The following is a 26049-nucleotide window of genomic DNA, read 5'->3' on the forward strand; positions in this document are numbered from 1 at the left end:
AGATACTCAGCAGCAAAGAAGCCATATTCATCAATGTCTTCTCATCTTTTATAAAGATCTGTTGCTGTAAGTAATAGAATCGTCTCCGAAACATCTGAGGTTACATGTAGAAACAATCAAGGCAATATCATTTGTACATATTATTAAACATGCAAAAAACTTCCTGAAGAATATTGCCCAAATGTAGAAAGTCATCTGGATCTCAAATTTTCCTTGGTAGCATCTGCTTTGTAAGTATGGCTCACGTGGCTTTAGAATCCTTCAGTTTATTTTGGAGAATTGGCACCTTTAATAACAGGCTCCCTATTCAAATATGTGGCCCAGTAAACTAAGTTAAAAGTTCCGAACAGCACTGGGAAAATTATCCGGGACATTTTGTCAATCTTACTGATGCTGTTGTAAGTCTTTTTGCTTTCGGCGGGCTTTTCTTCTGCAGACTTCACTGGGGCAGGTGCAGCGTTTGAGATGACAGATGGGGCTGAGTCCTTTGGCATGTTTGGTGCGGGGGTCATCTTCCCAGTGCTGTAAGTATTAGTTGATTTATTTCCCAGCAATTCACGCTCTTTTTTCTGCAGGTTAAAGAACAAAGCGTTAGACCGCAGGAACAGAAAGTGGAAACATGTTAACCCGAAGTACCGTAATCAATCATGCTAACAAATGCCTGTTGGCTATTCCAACTTTGACTCCCAAACAGCTGTTTCTGCTTTGATTTTATAGCCCTTACTCAGGTTAAACTTTCCCTGACGCCAGAGAAAGCCAAGAGTGGCCGCAGGGACCCGGATCCCACCTGGTGTGTGCATTAGCAGCTGCTTTTGTCAGGGTGATGCGGTCCTGCACCTGCAGAGGTTGCTGCCCCAAGGGCAGCTGCCAAGGGGTGAACCTCACCCTCCTGCCTGCAGCAAGGAGAGTGGTGAAGGGCTCATTGCCCCTGCTAGCTTCCCCTCTTTGTATTGCTCTTTTGGGATGCCTGCGGGTATGAGCTCTCTCTAGGAGATCATTTGCTAGGAGTCAGTCCTATTCCAAAATTTTAATTTCAGCTTGAAACTCAAAAGTTTGTGTTTTCACAGCATCTCTCTCTTGTCTCTTTTTTATTGGGGATACTGTGGTGGGACCCTGACTCATAGAGCTCAATGTGAGCTTTGTCATTTATTTGGGAGAGCGCGTAGGGAGTGCTCTGCAGAGACATATTTCATAGTATCTGCCTGCTATTGTCAGAAGTTTGGTCACTGAAATCCCATGCCACGTGTACTCAATGCCCTACAGCCTTCTGAAAATAGTACACTCCACACAGAGCGTGGAGACCGATAGTCCATCTCCCTGAAAAGAAGGCGGCACGTTTCCTTGCAAATATTCCTCTATACAACGGCAAAAGTATGTCATGAGGTAATTAAATACCTTTTTCATGAAGAAGCTGAAAATTGTCCATTCAGTTATTTGAGCTATGCTGAGTAACTGTTTTTTATTCTAGGTATTTAAAAAATGTAAGGTAAGCACCTTGATTTTAGCAGCTTCCAGGGCTTTTTTGCCATCCCATGCCCAACTCCTCTTGGTGAAATAGTTGACTGTTGCAAATTCAATCAATGCAGAAAATACAAAGGCATAGCAGACAGCTATAAACCAGTCCATTGCAGTAGCGTAGGCCACTTTTGGCAAAGAGTTACGGGCACTGATACTTAAGGTGGTCATGGTGAGGACTGTAGTTACTCCTGTAAAGGAGGGGAAAAAAAAAAAAAAAAAAAAGAGGCAGAGATCAGTTTGGTAGCCCTGACGAGATCCCTAACGAGTTATGAGCAGGCCCCAGTTCAGCACGATGCCTAAGAAGTCCACACGAAGTCACTCAGTGTTTGCATCTCGCTCTCCAAAAGAGTAAGATACTTTGCCCACCAAGAAAAAACACAAGCCCCTGCCCTGAGGTGTTTACTTCTGCGGTGTTCTGGTTATCTCTAGTTATAGTGTATCTAAATAAGTATTTTTAAGGGTAACACAAACCCAGCTGTTGCATAACCCCAAACCTTACTGGTATTTCCCCCCTGTACACAGATGCATGGTATGTATAGAGTGTCCCTCATTAAGCGGTACATTATAAAATCAGTGAGCAACCCATTTAGCAGTAACTTGCATAATAAAGCGGGGTTCTGGATTTTATTTTCTCACATGGAGATTTTATGTACGAAATTGTTGGCTGTTATTGATTTCCTTGACTTGATTTCCCTTTCACATAGGTCAGTAAATGACAGAGCTGCCACCACTTTCACCTGTGAAAGGATGCCCCCAATAGGACAAAATTCAACTCTCAGTTACAGTTTTGTAAACCTCGAATGGGTACCACCGGTCAGCAAAGCGATGCTGGTACCTGTATTCTCCCCATACAGCTTGCTGAACTGATTTTTGATCAAAGCTGCTGACTGATCTCAGTAGGTTTGTGCAGAAGAATGACTCTTTTAAGAACAGCTGAACTAAGTTTTACATAATAAACTGTTCCCGCTGCCCTCATTTTTCATCTAGTGAAAATTTTGTATTTCATCAACCTTCACTTAAGACTGTGTTTATTTTCTGAAATCTTCTAGTGATAAATCGAGTAATTTAAGAGATCCCGAAGGATTTTTCCATGACAACTTCTGTAGCAAATATATGTTTTCTAAATGCAAAATGGTATTAATTTGTTTGATGGTAATAGAGCTAATTGTCACTAATTAACCTCTACATGGTTTTTCCCAGATAAATATCTTAAAACAAACAAACGTCTTGAAGTTAAATTTGTTTTCAAATGCTTAGCTAGAGTATACACTAAATATGATAATATGTATGGGGTTTTGTTCTAAACCATCCAGGACTTTACCCGAGTGGAAAAAAACCTGTAAATCACACCAATCTGATTCTTCTGTCTTCTGTCCTTAACCTTCACATAATTGATAATTGAGAATTTTCTGTCTTAACTTTACCAAAAAAGCCCAGACAGTGTTTTCAAATGGACTTTGAGTTTAAACTGGAAGACAACAAGAGAACATCTAGAACATCTCAAACAGAAATAAGCATCAGTGCACCGTGCTTTTGTTGCAGCAAATCACTTCCACAAGCCAGATCGTTCCTTCCCATGTGCTAGGAGAAAGTGGGATACTCACCAAAGACAGTCCTAGCCGGGACAGATTCTCTGTTTAGCCAAAACGACACTTGCGATAAGATCACAGTCATAATGCAAGGAAGGTACGTCTGGATGACAAAATAACCAATTTTTCTTTTCAGATGAAAATGGGCTGTCATAATAGTATATTCACCTAGAAGGAGAAAAATGTGCAAATGGGTAAAATAAGGGAGGCTTACTGATTTAGGGACTTAAGCAGGCCAGCTCCACCCCCCCCCGACTGAGGATACCATTCAGCCATTCTTAATTGCATGAAAAATGTCTGGATTTCTGCGCTGTGGAAAACCAGGATTTGAGACAGATGCTGCTAGGTCCTGCTAGTCTTCACATTCAGTCTCCAAAAGCAGAAGATGATGACTGACTTCTCCTGCTGCGCTGCAAAGTTGTGGTCCTTTTATGCACCTGGGGTGTCTTGATGTTCATGTGCTTAAAAAATCCAGGTTGCTGGCACTGCCTGAGTCCTGCCTGGTTTTGACTCAGTCCTACAAACTGTCTTATCAAAGTCACGATTAAGGACATCTACTCTTAGAAACCTGATTTAGCAGCAGGATGTAACCTCATTAGGGCAACTGTTACTGCCAAGCCATCAATTTTCAAGAATGAGAACAGGTCTGTCAGCGCTGCAAAAATTGCAGTTCTGCACATGGATCCAGGGAGATCTGGTTGATCTGAGTACCCAAACCCATCAGATTGCTCCTCCAGAAAACAAAACAAACCCAAACCTTAGTGCATGCAGTTTTCCTAGAATTTGGTACACCTTAGCCCTTGGAAAGATACTCTGTTTCTGGGTAGACATCGTGCCATTTCTTGTTCACTCGTGCAATGAATATTGTACTGCCTGCATGGAGAATTCACTGAAAGCTACCACAGCAGTGCTAAATTCCATGTCTTTTTTATATGCCAAATCCATAGCATTGCCTTAATCTGGCTTTTGTCAGGTCCTCTGAATTTCAATAAAAGCCTAAAAAAATGCACTCCAAAATCAACAGACCAGCTGTCACCCTCCCTAATGTTTCAGAAAAAAATCAAAACTTAACTGGTTCTTTCAGACCGTTCCTGTAAAACCATATAGTTGTTACTGAAGGCTATTCATTGATGGTAACTGCTCCCCAAAGCCAAAATCTTGCTAGCTAAAACCAGGCTATTTGCCTAGGAAAAATAAGAGTAAAAACAAAGCATAAGAATAAAAAACACCCGTCCCCTTCAAGCCCTAACAGATCTCCATTCACACTGGTATCAAATTAATTTAAAAGCATGCAGCATTCAGTTGGGTACTGATGAATCAGAGCAATGCCTCTTCTGAAATATATGAGGTCCTCCAAGAAGAAAACAAATATAGCTATAATCTCTGTTGCAAGACTTGACCGTTAGTCTCTATAGACCAGCCACAAAAGGAAAATACATAACAGACTGATTCTGCCTTGAGTGAATAGCCCAAGTTGAGCTGCAGCCAGCATTGCTAAGCAGTCAGACTTGGCAGATTATTTCTAAGTGACAATATGGCAAATTAGCGGAGAACAGGTCTACAAGTGAAAGGGCTTCTGCAGGTATAGCTGCACTGGTATGTTATGCTAGAGGGGCTCCATCATTCTGGATGAAGTCTACAGACCTTGTTTGTGCTGAGGATTTTAGACAGAAAGACTGGAAGAGCACAGAAATACCTTACCTGACAGCCTGCCTCAATCTTTATGACTTTCTTCTGGAGTCTGATTTTCTGGTGAAATGGTTCCCTGAAGAGGGATGTGGAGATGGACAGGGAATGCTGTGAATCTGGGGAGAAAATCCCTGTGAAGCAACGTCTAATACCCTTCCATTTAGTGTAATTTTGAAGCAGGGATGCTGAACATGCTGTGGTCTCAGGAGGAACCCCACTTGCTCTTTATTTAGGAGCATTCAGCTTGTGGATTGCCCATAAAATATGCCAGGAGCAGCAGGGTCTATGTGCCTGTAATCTGTTTCTGAGTTGCTACTGCACGGGGATGTGTTTGAGTCACAGTTTCCCTGCTCGCTAAGGAGTGACGATGTGCATTATTGATTTTGACAGTATGCTTTCGGAGCCCGAATAAGAAAAATCTACACAGCTTCAGCTTCCTTTTGTAAATACAGAAAATGAATGCCCACATTTTGACGGCCCTCCACAGCTGCTTTTTACCTTATAATTTTCTTTAACTTATCAAAGCTCTTGTCTCCACTGAAATAATGATATCACCTTCATTTTGTACTTGCTCTGCTATCAACCGGTATCTTCTCTGATTTCCCATGCTGTCCCTTTCAAAAATGCCTACACTGGGAATGCTTCCTCCAGCAAATTTAGGGCTTAACAAAACCCCAGAGCTTGAGGAGGGAACCACTGCTTAAAGTAAAGCTAAAAGCTGCCTGAGTTGGCCTTTTGTCTATATAGAACAAAATCCTGGCTCTGTTGGAGTGGCAAAGCTCCCTTTTAGTTCGGTAAGGCCACTGTTTATCCTCAGACCATAAGCTTCCTTGAGCAAGACCTAATTTTTGTTATAGGTTTATGTAGCACTTAAAAGAGAATCCTGTTCCTGATGGGGTCCACTCATTACTGCACAAAACAATTTTAATAACAAATTTAGCACTAATGAAAAGTCCTGGAGCGAAAATGGCTGCATTTCTTCACAGAGCTATGCTACTGTGCTGCTCCTGGTCTTAAGGGGGGAGGAAGGGGGTATGTTTTAAAAGCTGCTACAGTATTTTTTTGGTATCGAGATTGTTCTGGGGAGCATGCTAACAAATTTTCCAGGATCTTACGTGCATTCTTCCACTGCTACTATGCTGGAATACAATAGAGTATTTTAATGAGGTTGGACCAGCTCCCAGGATTGTTTGTTTACTGGATATAACTGGACTCAGGTGTATCAGCAACTGTTCTGTCAAGATCCTGACCTTAGGTCTGTGACACCCAGTCCCCAACCACGTTGACACCCAGAATATTTTGCCCCCCCCAGAAATGCCCGTGTCCTTTTTATAGCAATGCATGGGAAAGATTTATCTCAAGGAAAAATCAGAATTATTTGGTGCAAAATGAAGGGCTGAATGCTTCTTCTGTTATTTAGGCTTTGGATATTTCAGAGCTCAGGCTCCAGCTGGCAGAAGATAAAAGAGTGGGTTTTTGTTGTGGCACTGCAGATCCTAAGTTAGCGATGAGAGATTCTGGGTATGGGATACAGAACTGGGCAACCATTTGCAGAAAGCAGCAAGATCCACTTGGACCCAAATCCCGTATCTGATTGTTTTCAGCTCTTGCACCACCAGGACATAACAGATGTTGGGCCTGTTGGAAGCAGTGTGAGTAGTCAAATATCTTCTTTTTTGGGGGAATGACATTTGGGGTTGTTAGCACAAAAAAAAAAAAAAAAAAAAGCCCAAACAGGTGGCACATGCCAGAGCTATTTTCTGTGGCATGGCTAAAATGTTCCAAATTTCAAGATTTGTTGGTGAATTGGGAGTGCCAGGACATCTTTTCTGAGAAGACAGCTAAACTTAGTGGCTTGCCTAGAGAATCAGCAGAATCCCAAGGGATTGGTGCAGGTCCAGCATTTCCATTTAAAAAAAAAAAAACAACTCTGTTAGAAAGGAGCTCATAAATGTCCTATGACATACACAAACATTTTGCCTATGCAACTGCAAGGGCTGTGTAGTTTGACTTGTGTGTCAAAAAAACGACAAAAGAGCCAAGAACTTGGATTTGTGCAATAGCTATTTGGTTTTTCTTTTTCATGTTCAACAATTCAATAGAAGGAAGAAATGCCTTAGACGGCCGTTCATAAGTAACCCTGATTACTGGCCTCCTACGAGCTTGATGAAGTCCAGAAAATCCATCGCTGACTGCTGCTTTCCCTGTGCAAAATCGGATTTTTGTATTTTGCTAATCCCCGGTTACAATCTGTGTCCTGCCCTTTGTGATCCACCCTGCAATCAGAATCCAGCCAGACGAGATGTAACCCAGGACATTAATATAAAATCTTGATGTTGGAAAACAAGCATTTATTAGCCTAAATCTTAGGATACAGGAGAGACGTTGTTACCGGGCAGAAACTTTGGGATTTGTCTGAAGAGTCCCCTGTTCCCTTGGGCTGAGGAGTACAAGGAGCTTTCGCAGGCAAAGCTGCAAACTGGAAGTGGCCCGGACCTGACACACTGGAGTGCTCACTGCCTGGGCTGGGTGTTTTTCTTGCTCCGAGGAGGAGGACGAGCTTGTAGGAGATGTCCCAGTACATCCTCTGGATCTTTTTCTTGGCAACGATGAAGGCGAGAGGGGAACTGCCATTCATTGCAGAAAACAACGCGGCTATGATGGTAAACTGGTAAGGAAAAAAGTGTCTTTGCTCTTTCATGGGAGATAGCATACTCGTCCTTTTTCTGCAGCAGTGGCTGCTCTGACTCCATCTACATGCTTCTCTTGCCTTTAGGTATCTGTGCTTTAGCAACAGCTTTGCGTCTCCTGAAATGGGCAAGGGAGGGGGTGAAGGTCTATAGGACAGAGATGGCAGTTGTGTTTTCCGCCATCGCCCTGTGCTGCCTGAGGCAAGCCTTCCCTCACTTTTATCTCCTGTTTGGAGAGTAAGCAGCAAGCTCAGCTGCCCCCCTCTTTATTTGCCATGCTTGGACAGTTTGAGCAGAAAGCTTTATGTGCCTTCATGTTTCGGTCCAACGAACTTTGTGTGCGAGTGTATGTGTACCTGTTTTCACATCTCCTGAATTTCCCACAGAGGGTAACAGGTTCCTAACTCAATCTATACCTTGACCTCCACAATCCTGCCTTTAGCTCCGAGTCCATCCTTTTTCACCAGGGGGACAGTGCATCACCAGAAGACTCTGTTGTGCTTTGCCAGCAGGAAGTGCTCAACGCCGTGTTGCCACAGGCTGCCCCTTTCCCCCCACTGAGCCCCACACCACCAGCAGTGGTGGGAATCCCCCTTCCATTCACCATGGGCTATTTTGCTTCCAGGCTGAGGACCCCCCGCGCTGGATGCCGCTAATGCTCTCCAGATGAGTGCATTGTGTAACCTGGTTAAGCCCCTGTCCTGCCAAGCCCACGTGACCCCCGTCCCGGCCTCGACCCCCCCGGGAGTCCCCTCGCCAATGCGTGCCCAGGGCTGCCCTTGCGTGGGAGCCTTAAGAAGCAGGGGGGGGGGGCATGGCTCATGTGGGTGCCCGGCCGGGGATTAAAATCTTCTTTGCCTCCCTAATGCTGCCACATCTGGCGCCTCCGCTTGCAGCCCAGGAGGAAATGGGAATCCTCGGGGTTTGCACCTCTTCACCGGCCACGTGGTACCCTGGACACGCTGCAGAGCCACGCCACGGCCCCATGCCACAGCCCCCACCTGCCCTCTGCTCCCTCCTGCCCCGTGCGGTTTCATCAGGCAAATCATTTTAAAGAGATGATTGAAACGGATGAAATGCGTGGGTGGTGTTTGCCTCCCGGGGTGGTTCCTCCCACAGGGAAATAAGCCAGCAATAGTGCTGGCAGCCTCAGCACAGGCGGTCGCCAAGAAGCTGCGTGCAGCTTCTCCAGTGCTCCTGTTAAATAGCAGGGGCTTGGATGCATCTTCAGCAACAGCCTTGCGATGTACCAAAGAGCCAGCGTGTAACCCTCTCAGTGTTTCGGTGCCTCTGCTAAGTAGCCAGGAATGTGCACAGGTTCTCCCCAACACCCCACGTCCCACAGATGCTTCTCTAGCCTCCTTGCAAAACAACCGGAGCCAGTGCATCTCCCCTCCTGCTCCTGTTATCAGCAACCATAGGGTAGAAATATTGTCCCTACCTGTACTGGTACTGATGTTTTCAGTTCCTACAGTTTGTCCCATCAGGTGGTACTGGTTAAGTCGTGAACCGTCTTCAGCCACCACCACAGATGTTGTGGTGCTATTAGTCCACACATAGATCACTTCAGAATTGGGGTAAGCATCTGTCGATGAGGGGGGGAAAAAAAAGACAGTGATGAGTAAAAAACACTGTGTAATATTTTAGTGGATCCTTAAATGATAAATGGTGGGGAGAGGGAAGAATGGAGGAGTGAGAGTGAATGGAGAAAAACAAATAAAGATGATATAATCATGTTCCCATATGCCCAGCTCAAAAAATATTAGGTTGAAGCTTTCTAATATAACAGAAGTGTGGGATGGTTTGTCAAAGACTGGAACAGAGGAGGTATAAATATAATCCATCACAACCACTCGATTTGGGAAAGAGCAGCTCAGACCCATACTCACCTATCTGACAGCTCCTAAACCCCATCAAGCTGCAGAAGGCATTTTGCTGAAAACCCCCCTCAAAAGGACTCGGGCACCTTAAGTGCCTGGACAACGGGGACCATCCGTGTCTCGTCCCATCTCCGGGATAAAACACGAAGTGACGCCGTGTGCAAGTGCAGGGTCTGGTGTGCGTGCACTGACTTTGGGGTACACACACGTGGGTGAGGGGGTAGATCTTGCACTCAGGGAATGGCCGTAGATGAAGGAAGCTGGGATGTGTCTGCCTGTGCCAGTGATGCTGAGGAGCAGTGACAAGGATTTGGGGATGAGACCGCATGAAGGAGAGCAGAAGTGGGGCGGGTTGCGCGTACCAGAGCGAACGGATGGTGGTGTGGAAACATCTGCACACCTGGAGATGTGCATGTGATACGATTTTTCTCACACTCATTTGGAAGTCCTAGGAAATAAAGGTGGTGGCAGTACTGCCAACTCATTCCCTCCTCTATAATGTTGCTGTTATTTTTAATGCCCTAACACCTGGAGTAATTATGCTGTTTTGAGGGAATCTCAGTTTTCTTTTAGAAAGACAGTCAATTCTGGTTTTATTTTTTAAGCCTTCTCTGCAGATAGTCTCAAAAAATCCAGGAGCTGTCTATACACTGAAATATATATTATTTAATTTAAGTAGCTCTCACACCTTTTAGAACACCTCGATCATTGGAACCTTTCAGGCAACATTACTGCAGGCATGTTACAGCAGGCTGGAGTCCTTTGTACTAAAATCTTTGGAAAGCAGGCAAGGCTTACTCTCCAAATAGGAGGCAAAAAGCAGATAAAGTTGGAAGTCAAATACTAATATCTCACCTTCTGCACTCTGTAACTTGTAAGTTGGGAGTGCAGAACGCTTCCTTCTGAAGAAACTCACGTCCTAGTCCAATGCAATCTGTGCAGAGGGCAACACAAGGTGGCTTTCCAGATAAGGACTTGAGAGTCAAGGGCAAGAGGTTAGCCTGAAGGATGGTGTATATTGGCTCCATCAGACTGCGAGTTTTGTTTGTTGGAGCTAGTAAGCTGTCTTGGAAAGCTGCAGCTTCATGGAGGACTTAACAAATTTCACAGACAGTGGGTCAACGTGAGCTTCTGAGGCACTGCAACGGCAAGAAATATGCTAAGGTGGTCCCTGGATCCCTACAACCAGGAACATCAAGCAGAAAATGGGAAGTGATCCCGGTTCAGGTTAAGAGCATATGTGGGTAGCACAATGAGCTGTGGATTGCTTGGATGAGGGAGCAGGTGGCAGAGAAGAAAGCAGCACCATGTTTTCACTGTTGTTAATCTTTCCATGGCATCTGTGTGAAGTGCTGCCAGAGACAGGACAACTAGGCTCGATACACCTTCGGTCTGACTGTTTATGGCTATTTGTACGTTGTTGTCCACACCTCAGAAAAGATAGGGAACTAAAGAGGACAGAGAGGGGGAGAGAGTTCAAAAGGGGCTCACAAGTATCTCCAGAGACCGGAAAACAAGTCATGATTTGAAGCTTAAGGAGCTCAACTTATTTAGTTCACTGACAAGAAGCTGAGGCGTGACTCAAGTGCTGAGCATAGATACTTGCATGAGGGAATCTAAACCCAGGGTGAATTCCCTGTCCTACTGACAAAAGGAAAAAAAAAATTCAGTGCCTGAAAGATGGTTTCAGGCAGATTCAGATGAAGAACAGGACACAATTTCCTAACTGGGGTGGTGTGTGTGTAATTGAATGGTGGATAACCTGAGAAAAAAATTATGGACCACTGTCACTAGAAAGAAAATGATGGAATGTGATCTTTTTTGTGACACATCTGACAGTTGTTGCTGTGTATTCAGGGCTGGAGCTGATCCAGGGTTTGGAAGTTGAGCATCTACAAATCCTCCATCCCTTGTTAGCCATGCAGCCATGCAGGACTGCCCACACGCCTTCCATGTGCTTGTATTTGTGGCTGTGCAGTAAAATGATTGTAATTACACCTCATGATCTGCTCTGAAAGGCTAAGAAGGAATTTATTCCCTATTTCAAAGTATTTGCACCACAAGAAGTGACGGAATTTCACCTTCCCTTTAGAGCCGAGATACTTTCTCATCTCAGAGATGATTACAAGTTTACAACATGTAAATAATTCCAAAGCCAGATCTGGAGAAGGGAAGTAGGAGGAGATGGGTCCATTTAAAAAGGTGCTGCAGAAAGCCCTCCTTTTTAAATGCTTATCTGATATATGTTGTTCATGAACCAATATCCCCAGTGAATGTTGGATTTGTGTAGGCAGATTTGCGATTGTCAGAGAATTTGATTTTTACCTATGTTACTTCCTATGGAAAAAAAAAAAAAAAAAGCATTGGACTTCTTGCTGGGATGATTCAGATGTATCCCACCTCAGCAGTTCCCTGTTACTATAAGGATCCCAGGCACTGGGATAGTTGGGTTTGTCCTGTCTTTGCCAACAACACACAATAATTCAGCCTAACTAGATGCTTCCCGGTGAGAGCACTGTAACCAAATTCCACTGAAATTGCAACCACACAGGAACATAGGCCTGTAGGGCTTAACAAGTGTGCAGATGCTTTAGTTCTCTGCTTTGCCTAGGCTTGGGGGTCCTGAAATAAATCAGTGCCTCTGCTTTGAATTGCAGCCTTTACTGGATACTTAAACACATGCACTGGTATAGGGTTGGAGGCTCCTACTCTGGAGAAGCCCAGCACCTCCTCCCCTAAAAAAAGATCTATAATTCTGACAGAAGCCAGAAGGTGCCGTAACTCCACCCAGATCTCGCAGGTATGCCCAAGCAGTATTTCATGAGGCTGCTTTCTTACGAAACCATGGCAGGGAAGGGAGGCTGCCCGCCCCAGGCCAGCTGGTGAGAGGGGAGAGCACTCAGGCAGGCAAGAGCAGAGCATGAGGCCAGTCCTTGCCTGGGAGGAAGGCTCTAGCCTGCAGGTCCCCTCTCATGGGACAGCATCTGTTGCAAGGCTACAAGACAGAATGCTGTGCCACTGCTTGGCCAGGAGCAGAGTATCTATGGGAGAAGGGAGAATAGCTCACCTAGAAGAGGTTCTTGTGCAGAAGCAGAATGGTTACAGCCAGGGCTTTAAGACACAGTAGGGTGACAAATGTGTCCCTGCGGAGCCCATCCCAAACCAATGCAGCCTGCAGTGATTTCTGCCCCCCCTCCCCAAAGAAGTCTGTCACATTAGGAATAATATGAATTTACCCCAGCCTACAGATAATCTATTGTGGAGGATCACATATATGATATAATTCTCATCTATCTTCCATGCAAACGTCAGAAAGCATGGTCTGTATTTTAAAAAGCTGTAATGTAAGATTTTTGGCTTAGTGCCTCCTTTCCTCACTACGGGCCAGGCTCTGAGTGTCTAAGCCTCCTTGGGAGAAAGAGAAGAATTGAGAAAATGTCAAAACATGAATGTGAATGCAAAAAGATACATCCACCCCCTCAGTCCATACACACCCTAGAGAGAAACTTCCAGCTCTGATGGGAAAAGGCTACCCCCTGCACCTCAGTGTTGCAGCTGAACCATTTACCATCTCTTTCCTGGCCCTCTAGATGAACCTCCAGGCAGATAAACCTGGGTACTTGTAGCAGGTAGTTGTCTTCCTACCTCAAACCTTCTGCCATGTCTTTCCAGAAGCCTCAAACTCCAATTATCCCAAACTTGACTACCAAAAGCTCCAGCTCTGCTGCTGATAACCCATGCAGTATAATTAGGCACAGTCATGCTGAAAGCTGAAGGTGTGGGAGTAGTCTAGAATAATGTTATTTTGCTATTGGGATAGAGCAGGTGCTAATGAAGAGATGACATTATTCACTGGCATACCAAACTCTGTAAAAGCCTTCCTCCACTCAAGTAAAGCTTCCAGTAGGTTGCCTACCAGCCATGCTTGCTGAAGGGCTGAAGAACTCCAGCTCATGCTTTCTCAAGTTATAAGGAAGGTTTACTGCTGATAAGGGACTAAGGCCCTCACCTCCTCTACCTGGTACACACAGGAGGGACAAGGAGTCTCCCAAAGGGTGATAGAAAAATGTCATGGAGGCTTTGGGTTAGCGAGCTGGGAGAACGCTGCTGGTGCTGCTGTAAAAGCAAACTCAAATTCAAAGCCACTGAAAATCCAAGAGAAACTGCTTGGTGTTCATTCTACTTTAAGCAAGTGGGCTGCTTCTGTTTTTATGAATCCAAATAATTAATTTGGTGTTCTTTACAATCATTTTGCTGGCTTGCCAAAGAAAGGGGGAAGCCTCATTAAATTATTCTTTCCCTTCTAAGCTCACTCTTTCAAAAAGCAAAAAAAAAAAAAAAAAGAAGAAAGTAGCACTTGAGATGAACAGCTAAAATTACAGAGAGGTATAATGTTATTAAAAGTGAGAAAGTGACAACAGACATTTATTTCTAGTGGACATCTGATAAATGGTTGCAGGCTTATCACCTGCCAGAATGATGAAATAAGTAATTTCTTCTCATATCTGTTTATTGATGAGCAGATCCATTTTTCTACGTTCTAACGTCCAGCACACGCCAACACAATGCAAAACCGGTAAAGATCTCCCTTGCTCTTCTCACACCCTCTTCCTGCTCTCGCACCTCTGGCAAGGGAATCATGACAGCGTGACCTCCCACTCTTACGCCAGCGAACAGAGGGCAGGGGAGCGGCCACAGCCAAAGGGAGGAAACACATTAAAGACAAAGCCCAACAAAGCAGGGCAGTCAGTTGGTAAGACCTGGAGGATGCCTGCCATTCGCCTTGGCATCGAGGGGTGCCCGGTTTTCCGTTTTCACTTACGAACCAAACGGTGTGAGCAGGGCAGCATCCTCCTGTATGTTCGACAAGCAGCCCAAAAGCAGGGCGCCTTCTCCTGCCGCTGCCCCCACCACAGGGCAGTGGTGGCACCTGTGGCTATCGACAGACACTCTCCCTTCTTGCTTTTCTTTCTCATCCACATTGGAATAAACTCCGAGGGGGGGGGAGGGAAAGGGGGAAAGGGGGTGAAAAGTGTTTCTTGGCTCCTTAAGTCAAATAAACCTGATGGCTGAGTCCAAACTTTGAGTCCGTGGGACCCAGATGTATTTCTAGGACTGAGTTTTTGAATCTATAACGCCCGCAAAAAAATTAACACTGATGTCTGCCAGTAAGTTTTCGTGTCTGCAAGGGACAGGGCATAAAATAATTTAGGAACAAAGAATCCCTCTCCACAACACACACACACACACCCCCAACCCCTTTGAGAGACCTCACAGGAAGCCATAAAAGCAGTCCCTGCATAATTAAGTGAAGGCAACCTGTGAAATGCAGGATCTGTGTGTATGGGTGCCCACCTTGTGTGATTGAGTCGCGTTCCACAATTAAACAAACTGTTCACCCACTGGATAAACAGCTGGAACTTTTCTTTCAGAAATACACTAGTCAGAGGCTGAATTAACTGAAAGAGACACTGTAGAAAGACGACTTTTGGCTTGTTTTCTATTTTATTCATTTCAATTGTACAGTTACATTCTTAGCCTTTATCGTCATGATATTTAGTACATGCCACAGCATCATCAGACTGCCTAATCTTGGGAGTATTGCTAATCCCCATCAAAGCTCGCTGATTGTGAAAGATGGGCATAATTCGTCAGCTTTTTTAGAAGCTCTAACTGCAATCTGAATACACATACAAATATCTGTCTTACTATCTTATCTATCCATTAATGTACTTGACTCACTCAGAGGCTGTTAGACAACTCAGTAGAGATCCAGATCACAACCTCTCAAAGACTTCTGCAGGCAGTAAAACAGTGCTGCTACTAAGCCGTCATGTACCAGCTTGACTTCTAAGAGTCAGGCTGGGTTTCTTCTGGTTTGTGCACAAATACTTTTTAACCCATTATAAAGCACCTGTCAGTGATTGTGCCCACACAACTGGGGCCAGGTTTGAGCTCTGCAATTGGAATTTCCCATTAAGTTGAGTTGGTAAGAATGAATCGATGTACAAATGAGATCACTCTATAGGATGAACTAGTGGAAAAGAGATCTAGTAAAAATGGAATTTGAAATATAAAAATAACAAGACACGGTACTAAATATGCATGGACTGGGTCTAGGGTGAAATAGCTTTTTATAACAGTAAGTTATTAAAGTAAAACAGCAATTTAAATACTAAGATGTATTCATATATTCAATGATTAAGAGCCTAAAATGAAGACCTTGCCATAGTGTGATGAATTCTGTTGTTCTTGGGAGGATTTGAGGGTCATGGAAATAATTTTAGGGACCTGAAATCACCAGAATTAAGACTGATCATTTAAACTGGCATGAGCTTACAGCATATGGATAAACAGCATACATGATTTTAAATATGTGCCATGGACAAGAAGTGTAACCATGTATAAATACACGGGATTACAAATTTGCAACACACAGAATCCCAGAATGGTTTTGGCTGGAAGGCACCTCTGGAGATCATCCAGTCCCACCCCCTGCTCAAGCAGGGATACCAAAAGCAGGTTTTCCAGGACCAGGTCCAGTCAGGTTTTGAGTATCTCCATGGATGGAGACTTCACAATCTCTCTGGCCAACCTGTTCCAGTGCTCAGTCACCCTCACAGTAAAAACATGTTTTCTGGTGTTCAGATGGAATTTAATGTTTTTAAATTTGTTCCCACTGCCCTTTGTCCTGCCACTGAGCACCACTGAGCAAACTCTTGCTCCCTCTTCTTCATTCCCTCCCATCAGGTATTTATACAGAGAGATTAGGTCCCCCTGAGCCTTCTCTTCTCCAGGCTGAACAGTCCCAGCTCTCTCAGCCTCTCCATGAAGGAGAGATGCTCTGGTCCTCAAATGATCTTTGTGGCCCTGCACTGGATTCGCTCTTCAGAGTCTGTATTTTCCTTGTACTGGGGAGCTCAGAATGGGACGCAGTGCTCCAGATGTGAGTAGAAATGAAATGCTCAGAATGAAATGTTTTTGGAATGACACAGCATCATCTGCCTAGATGGGACAACGGAGGTCATCCAAGGAGGAAATTATTCATGGACCTGAAACAATTCTTGTACGAAAACTGATGACAGAAGACAATAGGACATCATTGGCTGTGAAAGGGGTAGTAGGAACTTCAGCCTTACTAAAATGATAATTTCTCTCCTTCCTGAAGTTAAAATAAAAATATAATTTGCTAACATAGGCAGTATTTTAAATGTTTTCCTGATATACAGTTTTATTTGCTCTTGTCACATTCTGCAGGGAACAGAATAGGATGTTCTGAAAAAATATGCCGGATGGGTCTCAAGAGATTTCCTTACTAAGCAACACTAATATACTATACTGATCATTACTAAAAAAAAAATAAACCCTAAGTTAGGTCAAAATGACTCTGTTTCAGAATGTAATTTATAAGTCACTTCAGGAAAAGGTGGGAATAGGAATGTGATAGAAGTGTGTATGGCTTGGAAATGAAATGGAAGCACAGACTGTACACATGAGGTGGTGAGACATACAGAACTGAAGATGCCTGTGAAATTCATTTTGAGACACTTAGTTTTGTACAAGCCATTTTCTTTGGCTTTTCAAAGCAAGTGACAGGTGGAAGGTCCTGCTTAATTTTAGAAGTTCCAGTTCATGGGAGAAAACTCTAAACGTGACCTGACTTAGAGCTCAAAAATATAAAGCAAAGGGAAAAAAAAAAAAACCCACAACCCTATGATTTTGCCTGAAAGTAACTTTGTGATTTTGGAGGTGTGATTCATGATTAGCATACGCAAGGCTGCTGACTGCTTTAATACGATAAATTGACTATTTGCAAGCTGGTACAGTAAATCACAGTCATACCAATGACGAATGAAACATGAATAGTAATGAACAGTTGTCCTGATAATTCACTCAGGCACAGTACCTTCACAGGATGCAATTACACCTTTAAGAAGAGCCCTGAGCTAGGAGCTGTGCAGAGTAATACAGAATGTCTCTCAAGGATGATTGTGGAGACAGCATGGCAATGTGAGCAATGCCCCTTAAAGAGCTGTGGGTATTTGCCACCACGCAGGCAGTGTCACCTGTGACAGCGCCAGCTCTTCCCTGCCCCATCCTGCTCGCCCAAGTGGCCATGGGGGAGCAATCAGAGCGGAGCATCTATTCCCCAAGCACTGGGACCGCCGCGACTACAACTGACTCCTTGCTGTGAAATCTGACAGTGTAGGCACCTGGATTAAAAACCAGGCACAGCACGCCAAATTGAGCTGTGTGTCCCGGGATAGCAGGTCCTCAGCCTCCACGCAGAAGAAGAACAAAAAAAGAAAAAAGCAAAGAAAAGGTTTTCCCATCGGGCAGCCTGGAGCACCTCAAATGGCAACAGACACGCGGGTGTAGACAACTAAACCGTGTCACCATCGCTGTGGGATGCCTGCCACAGGCTGACTGAAAGGGGTGACTTAAACAGGGTTTGCTGCGGGGCTGTTACACATGGTAACAGCCGTGCTGGTGTCACCCCAACAGCTGGTGCTCCGAGGAACCAGGCAGCATCTTCCCGAAGTCGCCGCTCTCATCTGAGAGCTGGCGTTAGGGAGCAGGTGATGCCTGCCTGCCTTCACCTCTTCCCATTTCTTCCTCTCATTGCAGTCAGCATTTATAACACAGCTTCTTGCTTTATTTTCAGATTTAGCGGTAGCTGTCTCGATCTAGAACCAATCTGAGAATTGATTTTACACCACATTTAATGGTGGCTACACAACTGCTCTTCATACAGAACAGTCCAAAATGTGGTATTCTAGCCTCTGATGCTTTTTTTTTTTTTTTTCTGTTACGGCCAGTATAAATATCCACTGCAAGAGGACTAGAGCAACAGGATGTGTTGGGATGACATTTAGAAATTTGAAATATCCTGGGACCTTTCTTACCCTGTGTTGGCCTTTGCAGGCCAGGCATATGGTAATTCCAAATCAGTCGTCCAGTTTGAGCGCTGTACTAACATTTAATGAACTTTGGATTTGCAATCACAATATTAGGCAGCTATATTAACTGCTTCATTAGAAAAAACAGCATGGTCATGGGGAAGATGTTAGAGATTTAATTTACTTTTTGCAAGGCGAACAGGAGTATCCTCCAAAGTGTGACTGACACCATTACTCACTTTGCATAATATCTTACTCTCTAAGCAATCTTGATTGCAGTGGTCCACCCATTTTGCAAGCTGCCGCTTAATATCAGCAAAGCTAATGCGATCAGCTCTCCAGGAATGTCACTGGAGTTTCTCTTAAGAAATGCAGAGTAAATTTTAGAAAATGCTCCATTTGATCTTGTTGTGCGGGGTGCCTTCACTAAGGTGGCATTTTCAGTCACATCTAACATCACAGTATGAAACCGTGACCTCATCGTAATCAACAGATGTTCTTCGCACCCACTGGAGCAGCACCAGGAACTCACCCGTCACAGCTAGCCGATCTGCTGAGCCACCATTCAAAGCATCCTCACTTATAAATCAGTATGACCTGAAACCAGCCAAGAGTCATTGGGACTACTTGCAGAACTAAATATATACCTTTGTTTCTGAAACCCGTCCCTTAATGAAGGCATTTACAACTCTCAGAAGTACTGCTACATTAATAACACTGTGCGGATGTGTAATCAGTAGGTATGTAGAGATAGCAGGTTGAAATATTATTATTCAAACACTTTAATACTGCTCTGAGATGGCAATCACTAAAACTTATTCCCTGCGCCAGAGGTGCAGTCATCTAAAACTCAGCAGCAGGATTATACACTCCTGCCGTGGGTCGCAGTGCAGCCCCGTATTTAAGATAAGGGGACAAAAACCTCCTGAGGGCATCAATTCAGCTTCAGTGATGGATACAAGGAGCCTCTCTGAGGTGATCCATTGCTTACCAGAGGCACAGCCATTTTGCCTGCTGTCTGCCCCAGCACTCAGGCATGTGTCCCCTCTTTGGGAACCAGCCCCTTCCAGTCACGGAGACCCAGGCCCAACGGTGTGCACGGTCTCGTCTTCCCCATGCACAAGTAAAACACCTCCTTATCCAGAGCCATCGGCTGACCTATTTTAGTCATCTGCTTTAGGAGGAGATTAACCTGAGCCTAAAAATATCTGCTTCTTTCCCCTGACTATAAGAGGGTGAGAGTGATCAGCTCAGCTGTATGTATTTACTCTGCAGAAGTATAAATTTAGGAGGGAGGAATCCCAGCTTTGCTGACAGATTTACCGCTGGGATGCTTTCAGCAAAATGGCTAGCTGCTAGCTAGCTGGCCGTGAGGAGACTTTCAGCAGATACGAGGTGGGAACGGGGGAAAAACAGAAGGCCCTTCAGGCTTTCCTTCTTCCCACTCTTCCTTCCTTTGTGCTTCTTCATGGAAGACAACATGAAACAACTGTTCCCTTTGAAGAAGCTTCCTGAGCTGGGGCTGCAGCAGCACTAGGGCACAGCTTGGGCTAACTCAGCTCTCTGTTTGGGGGAGAATCAGAAAATCACCGAACGCTTTGGTTTGAAAGGGACCTTTAGAGGCCATCTAGCCCAACCCCCCTGCAGGGAGCAGGGACACCGCTAACCGGATCAGGTTGCTCAGAGCCCCGACCTGCCTGGCCTTGAACGTTTCCAGTGCCAGTGTTTCACCACCCTCATTGTAAAGATTTCTTACTTATATCCAGCCTAAACCTACCCTGCTTCAGTTTAAAACCACTACCCCTTGTCCTGTCACAGCTGGCCCTACTAAAAAGATTTTCCCCGTCTTTCCTATAGGCCCCCTTTAAGTACTGAAAGGCCGCAAGCAGGTCTCCCCGCAGCCTTCTCTTCTCCAGGCTGAACAAGCCCAACTCTCTCAGCCTGTGCTCACAGCAGAGGTGCTCCAGCCCTCAGATCATTTCTGTGGCCTCCTCTGGACCCACTCTAACAGGTCCATGTCCTTCCTGTGCTGAGGGCTCCAGAGCTGGACGCAGGGCTCCAGGTGGGGTCTCACCAGGGTGGAGCAGAGGTGCAGAATCACCTCCCTTGGCCTGCTGGCCACCCTGCTTTTGGTGCAGCCCAGGATGGGGTTGGCCGCCTGGACTGCCAGCACATGGGATCCAGCAATGTAGAGGGGGGGCTCCCTGGCACACCAGAGATTGAGGTGTCATGAAGGAGCTGCAGACTGGAAACTGAAATCCATGTTTCAGCAGTGTCTTGCAGTTTTCGTGCCCATCCCCCCACCACCAAAAAAAAAAACCCCAAACCCTAGGCAAGTCATTTTGTCATTAATCTACTGCAGTAGAACTGGGAGGCTCTAATTGAACCTAGGGACCCATAACGACAGAGGCAATAAAAGCAGGTAATGAACCACTCTATCTTTGCTCAGAAAAGACTGTAATTGCTCTTTGCCTCCTTTATCCCCACCTGCAAAATGCGGGCAGCAGAGACCTACCAACCTCTCACTAGCATCATGAGAATGATTTCAGAAACATTTATGAAATACTTACAAGCCATGGAAACAGCCACCTTAGAAAATAACACCCATTAAAAACCTGGCTTGTAAAGCAGCAGAGCAGTATTTACCCATTTGTGCCATTTACAAATAATATCCATTTACCAGTGGCATAAACCCATGATCCATGGCTGGCAACCATAAGCCCTCGCTGCACCTTTTGGGACGTTGTGGGCCCAGCTATGTCTTTGCAGGTACTTGTACCCAAGGGCCATTTGAAAGCTTAAGCACATTAACCACAGTCTCTGCAGGTTGGTTTTTACTGCTGACAACTCAGATTGAATCCTGTTTTCCTGTAATCAAGCAGTTGCGCAACCTTTGAATTTAGGCTGAAATCTGCAGAGTGGGAAACACATGCTGGTGTTTGTACCGTCAGCAAAGCACCTGGAACTCCACACTGCTCCACCACAATCACGTGTAGACCTCCTTCAGGCGAGATAAAAAAACCCACACTGCTGAGTATCTCCACACCAACTCCTTCCCCTGCCTGAGCTTTCCTTTCCTTGAGCTCGAAAACATCACTGGTCGAGCTTTCCCACCCGCCCCCCCCGAAAAGCCTGATGCATGTGGGCCACCTCCTGATGAGGATGCTGCTCCTGGGGCAGGCGGCGTGCAGCCGTTCAGCCGCAATCGCCCAAGGGGCTCTCTGCAGCTGCTACAAAAGCTGCCGCTGGCACCCCTGGGAAGTGCTCCTTACCCATACAGAAAAAGGTTTCGTTAAAGGCGATCCTGCCTGCGCAGCAGCTGCTCCGGGCTGTAGGGAGTCAAGCCCTCGGCTGCTGCATGTCGGCAGAGTTTGCAGCCTGGGGCTAGCGATTGTGCGAGCAATCGTTCTATCTGACTTCCCCTATTTTGCTCTAGTATGAACCTCAGGGGGAAAAAACTCACTGGCTTCTGGACAGGGGGTGAGCAGAATTAGGAAGTGACTGACCCAGAGCTGGGCAGGGTTTCACAGGGGAGCAATCACACCCCCAGAGGACTGGAGGGTAGCAAATGCCACGTTTTTAATGTATTTGTAAAATTTTCTCAGTGCAAACAGTAGCCATGTATACGTGACAAAGTCTTTGAAAAGTTCATTAACGATAGCGACTGCAAATGTTTAAAGAGGATACTAGCACAGTTTCTCCAGCCTTTTCTGGGAAGTCCTGAATTACCATTGTAACAGGTGAAGAAAAACTGACTGAGCAGCTAATTTTAGGGAGCTTTTAGAAAGGACCCTTTTCCCTTTTGTCACACTAAAAGGTATCACTCCTATGGGAAACCTACCAGACGAGGGAGTGAGAAGTTAGGGTCGTATTCATGTGCAAGTTCTGATGCAGACCGAGGTCATAGAATCATGGAATGTTTTGGGTTGGAAGGGACCCCTAGAGGTCATCTAGTCCAACCCCCCTGCAGGGAGGAGGGACATCTTCAACTGGATCAGGTTGCTCAGAGCCCCGTCCAACCTGGCCTTGAATGTTTCCAGGGATGGGGCCTCCACTACCTCTCTGGGCAACCTGGGCCAGTGTTTCACCACCCTCATAATAAAGAATTTCTTCCTTATATCCGGTTTAAACCTACCCTGGTTTAGTTTAAAACCATTACCCCTTGTCCTGTCACAGCTGTCCCTGCTAAAAAGATTTTCCCCATCCCTGTCCTCAGAGGAGAGGTGCTCCAGCCCTCGGATCATTTTTGTAGCCCTCCTCTGTACCTGCTCCAACAGGTCCATGTCCTTCTTGTGCTGAGGGCTCCAGAGCTGAACGCAGGGCTCCAGGTGAGGTCTCACCAGAACAGAGCAGAGGGGCAGAATCACCTCCCTCGACCTGCTGGCCATGCTTCTCTTGATGCAGCCCAGGGTACGGTTGGCCTTCTGGGCTGCCAGTGCACATTACCGGCTCATGTCCAGCTTTTCATCCATCAGTATCCCCAGGGCTGCTCTCGATCCTTTATTCCCCCAGCCTGTATTGGTACCAGGGGTTAGGTCCCATAACAATACCTGCTGCAGAAACCCGCACCACACAGTTGAGGCCCAGAACCCTATGGTTTTATTTCTAAGTAGATTCCTGTTAAGAAAACTTGTTAGATCTCTGACCTACTTGAATATTACAGTATTTTCTTTTATGCACGATGCTTGCTGAATCTCCTGCCCTTTGGGAGCTCCAGGCTGCATTGCTTCACACTGACTGTGGGACTCAATGCAAGGATGAAGCTGCTGGCAGCACTGACTGCTCAAAATGCTGGCTAAGGAGGTGTCCATATTGCTATAGGTGCACATCTGAAATGAGTATAGGGTATGTTGCACCACCTGTGAGAAGGTTTAAGTATCTCTTGGTATAACTACTCAATGCAGGAGGAACAGCACAGCTCATACAAGATTCTTGTGATTCCTGGTTGACAGCCAACTGAATATGAGCCAGCAGTGTGCCCAGGTGGCCAAGAAGGCCAACAGCATCCTGGCTCATATCAGAAAAAGTGTGGCAAGCAGGAGCAGGGAAGTGATTGTGCCCCTGTACTCTGCACTCTTGAGGCTGCATCTTGAATACTGTGTTCAGTTCTGGGCCCCTCACTACAAGAAAGATGTTGCGTTGCTGGAACATGTCCAGAGAAGGGCAGCGAAGCTGGTGAGGGGTCTGGAGCACAAGTCTGATGAGGAGCAGCTGAGGGAACTGGGGTTGTTTAGTCTGGAGAAGAGGCTGAGGGGAAACCTTATCGCCCTCTACAACTGCCTGACAGGAGGCTGTAGCGAGGTGGGGGTCGATCTCTTCTCCCAGGTAATGAGCGAAAGGACATGGGGAAATGGCCTCAAGTTGCACCAGGGCAGGTTTAGGTTGGACATTAGGAAAAAATTTTTCACTGAAAGGGTTGTCAAGCATTGGAACAGGCTGCCCAGGGAGGTGGTGGAGTCCCCATCCCTGGAGGTATTTACAAGATGGGTAGACAAGGTGCTTAGGGACATGGTTTAGTGGTGGGATGGCAGGGTTAGGTTTACGGTTGGTCTTGATGATCTTTAAAGGTCTTTTCCAACCTAAACGATTCTATGATTCTTGCAGAAATGGTAAAGTTGTCTCTATACTGAAGAGCCCTGCTGGCTTTTAAAGATCCTTTGAAAACTGGGACTTCCAGCAGAAATAGCTAAAATAGTATCCAGGAGAGATACAAAAGCTCACCACCAACATAAGTAACACCTAACTAATCTACAGCAGTGTCTGTTTCTTCTGAACAAGGTGTAACAGAAGTACATAGTTCTGAGCTAGCTATGTAGAGAAAAACGGACTTCTAAGTTACTCTAACCAGGGTACAATATACTCATCTACATCTGAGCTAGCATTGCAGAAAAATAGGAACCTCTAAAATATTATTCATCTCATCCTTAGGCAGTTATCAAAAACAGTTCTAATGAACCATACTACAGAAGCACATCTTCCCTTTCAGTGGCCATAAAGGGAGTCTAGATAACTAACTGTGATGTACATGTCTATCTAAAATTGTCACAGAGCCATCCTGCCCATTTTCCAAGGCTTTGCTGTCAATGCAAGGCTTCTGATATGGGCCAAACCACCCTGCTCATTCTGCAGCAGAGCATTTCCACATCCCAGAACAGGTAAGAGCCCCAGCAGATCTGGGGGAGTCTAGGGGAGCCTTGTGGCTCTAATGAACCCCTATGATTTTGTCAGCGTGTTTCAATCAGGAGGCTGTCTATTAAGGACTTCTGAACTAAAAGATTTATTTTTTTAAACAACGCAGCACCACAACTAGTCATGTGTCCACAACTTCAGGGAAACGAGAGGCAAATAACAGCAATACCATTAGGTGGTCTCCACCTCCTTCGCTCATTCCAAGGTTTGTATGGAAAATTAGTTCAGGCTAGACGCCTATGCTTTACTAGCTAAACTTAAGTAAAATTACATTCCCGGTCCAACCTAGGTGTCTAGACTGCCTGTCTGATGCTGCCACAAGCATCTCTTCCAGCATGTCTGGAGACCTAGCTTCTAAACAGCTAAAAATTAGGACAGAAGAAGTCCAACCAAAGTGGTGATTTGTAACTGCTGGCAACGTGGGACAGGAGGAGAAAGCAGAGAAATACATCAAATGTCTTACAAATATTGAATTTCAGTATTCACCTAGCTTCACCTTATTTTAGTCATTCAGATGTTCATTGCAAAGGAGGTGTCTAAGGAAGCAGCGCTAAACCTTAGGAAGATGTAAGAGAAGATGTTGCATGAGCGACCAGCACGCCTCCCTTGGCTTCAAGGAAAGCTGCTATACACCGCATAAAGGCCAAACCTATCATTTTTATATTAACTGGCTTTTGCCTTAAATTGCAAAATCACAACTTAGTGTGAACTTGGTGGCTCAGCATTCCACAGAGAACCTCCCTGGCTCTCTCCGTGTGCTCTTTCATAAAGGCGGCACTAACGCTTTCCAGCGGAGACAACAAGCCATGCTGCTGCCTGCCTCTGCTCTCAGGAATGGACTCAGGAGTCTCTTCTGGCCAGCTGATAGAGCTGAGTAACAAAAAAGCTCTGCCTCTGCACGTGAGACTGCAGCTCCAGCTCTCCCTGGGAGCAACCCAGGAAAACCTACCAAGAGCCGTTTCCCCTTTTCAAAGTCTCCTAAAATTAACATTTGCCTTTATCATTCATTTAGTTATATTTTTATACAAGACTTTTACCCACAGGTTTTGAGGGGCTGAATGCATTCTTTATCCCATTGTACCATACCAGAATTAGAGTCTGTTTGGAGGGACTCGGTTTTGAAGTTCTCCCTCCCCACCTGCAGTTCTCCTGCAGCTTCACAGTTGCTAACTGGGGGAATCACAGAAATCAAGAAACCCCCTGTAGGTGCCTTCACCTCAGTGCTATCTCAGCTAATTCTGAACACGGGTAGCTGGTGAACAGTGAGTGCTCTAATGTTAAGTGTTGCGATAAAATCCTGGGATACTGGTGAAGTTACTGTCTCCTCTTTCCTCTGAGTTCACCAGCCTTCTTAGAGGAAAATAATTTGGGCATGTCTCCTGCTACAGAAACAGCCTGTGCAATTCCCTTTATCAAAGACCACAGCAGACACCGTGACTCAGTTTGAGCTGTTAAAAAGGAAGATGTACATAACCATGTTAACTAGTTTCTTCGCACGCTACAAATTTGTCCTAGTGCTGTTTTCTCACAAACAGTCAGAAAATTCCCTTTTTGGTCTCCAGCGATCAACCTTTGCCATCTACGTGGATGAATT

At 45.3% G+C, this 26049-nt stretch overlaps 1 protein-coding gene across 1 annotated transcript in view; it reads right to left on the minus strand.

The window, feature by feature from the left end:
* Positions 1-266: 266 nt before the first annotated feature.
* Positions 267-26049, minus strand: part of GABRA5 (gamma-aminobutyric acid type A receptor subunit alpha5) — a 57947-nt gene continuing 32164 nt past the window's right edge. Inside the window, exons 6-9 of the mRNA XM_009637647.2 lie at positions 8928-9071; positions 3123-3275; positions 1495-1706; positions 267-569 (exon numbers count right to left, since the gene is read on the minus strand). Coding sequence (XP_009635942.1) covers positions 267-569; positions 1495-1706; positions 3123-3275; positions 8928-9071 — 812 coding nt within the window. The remainder of the gene's footprint in view (positions 570-1494; positions 1707-3122; positions 3276-8927; positions 9072-26049) is intronic.

This window comes from Egretta garzetta, unplaced genomic scaffold (genome assembly GCF_000687185.1).
Source record: "Egretta garzetta isolate BGI_Z169 unplaced genomic scaffold, ASM68718v1 scaffold504, whole genome shotgun sequence".
NCBI lineage: Eukaryota > Metazoa > Chordata > Aves > Pelecaniformes > Ardeidae > Egretta > Egretta garzetta.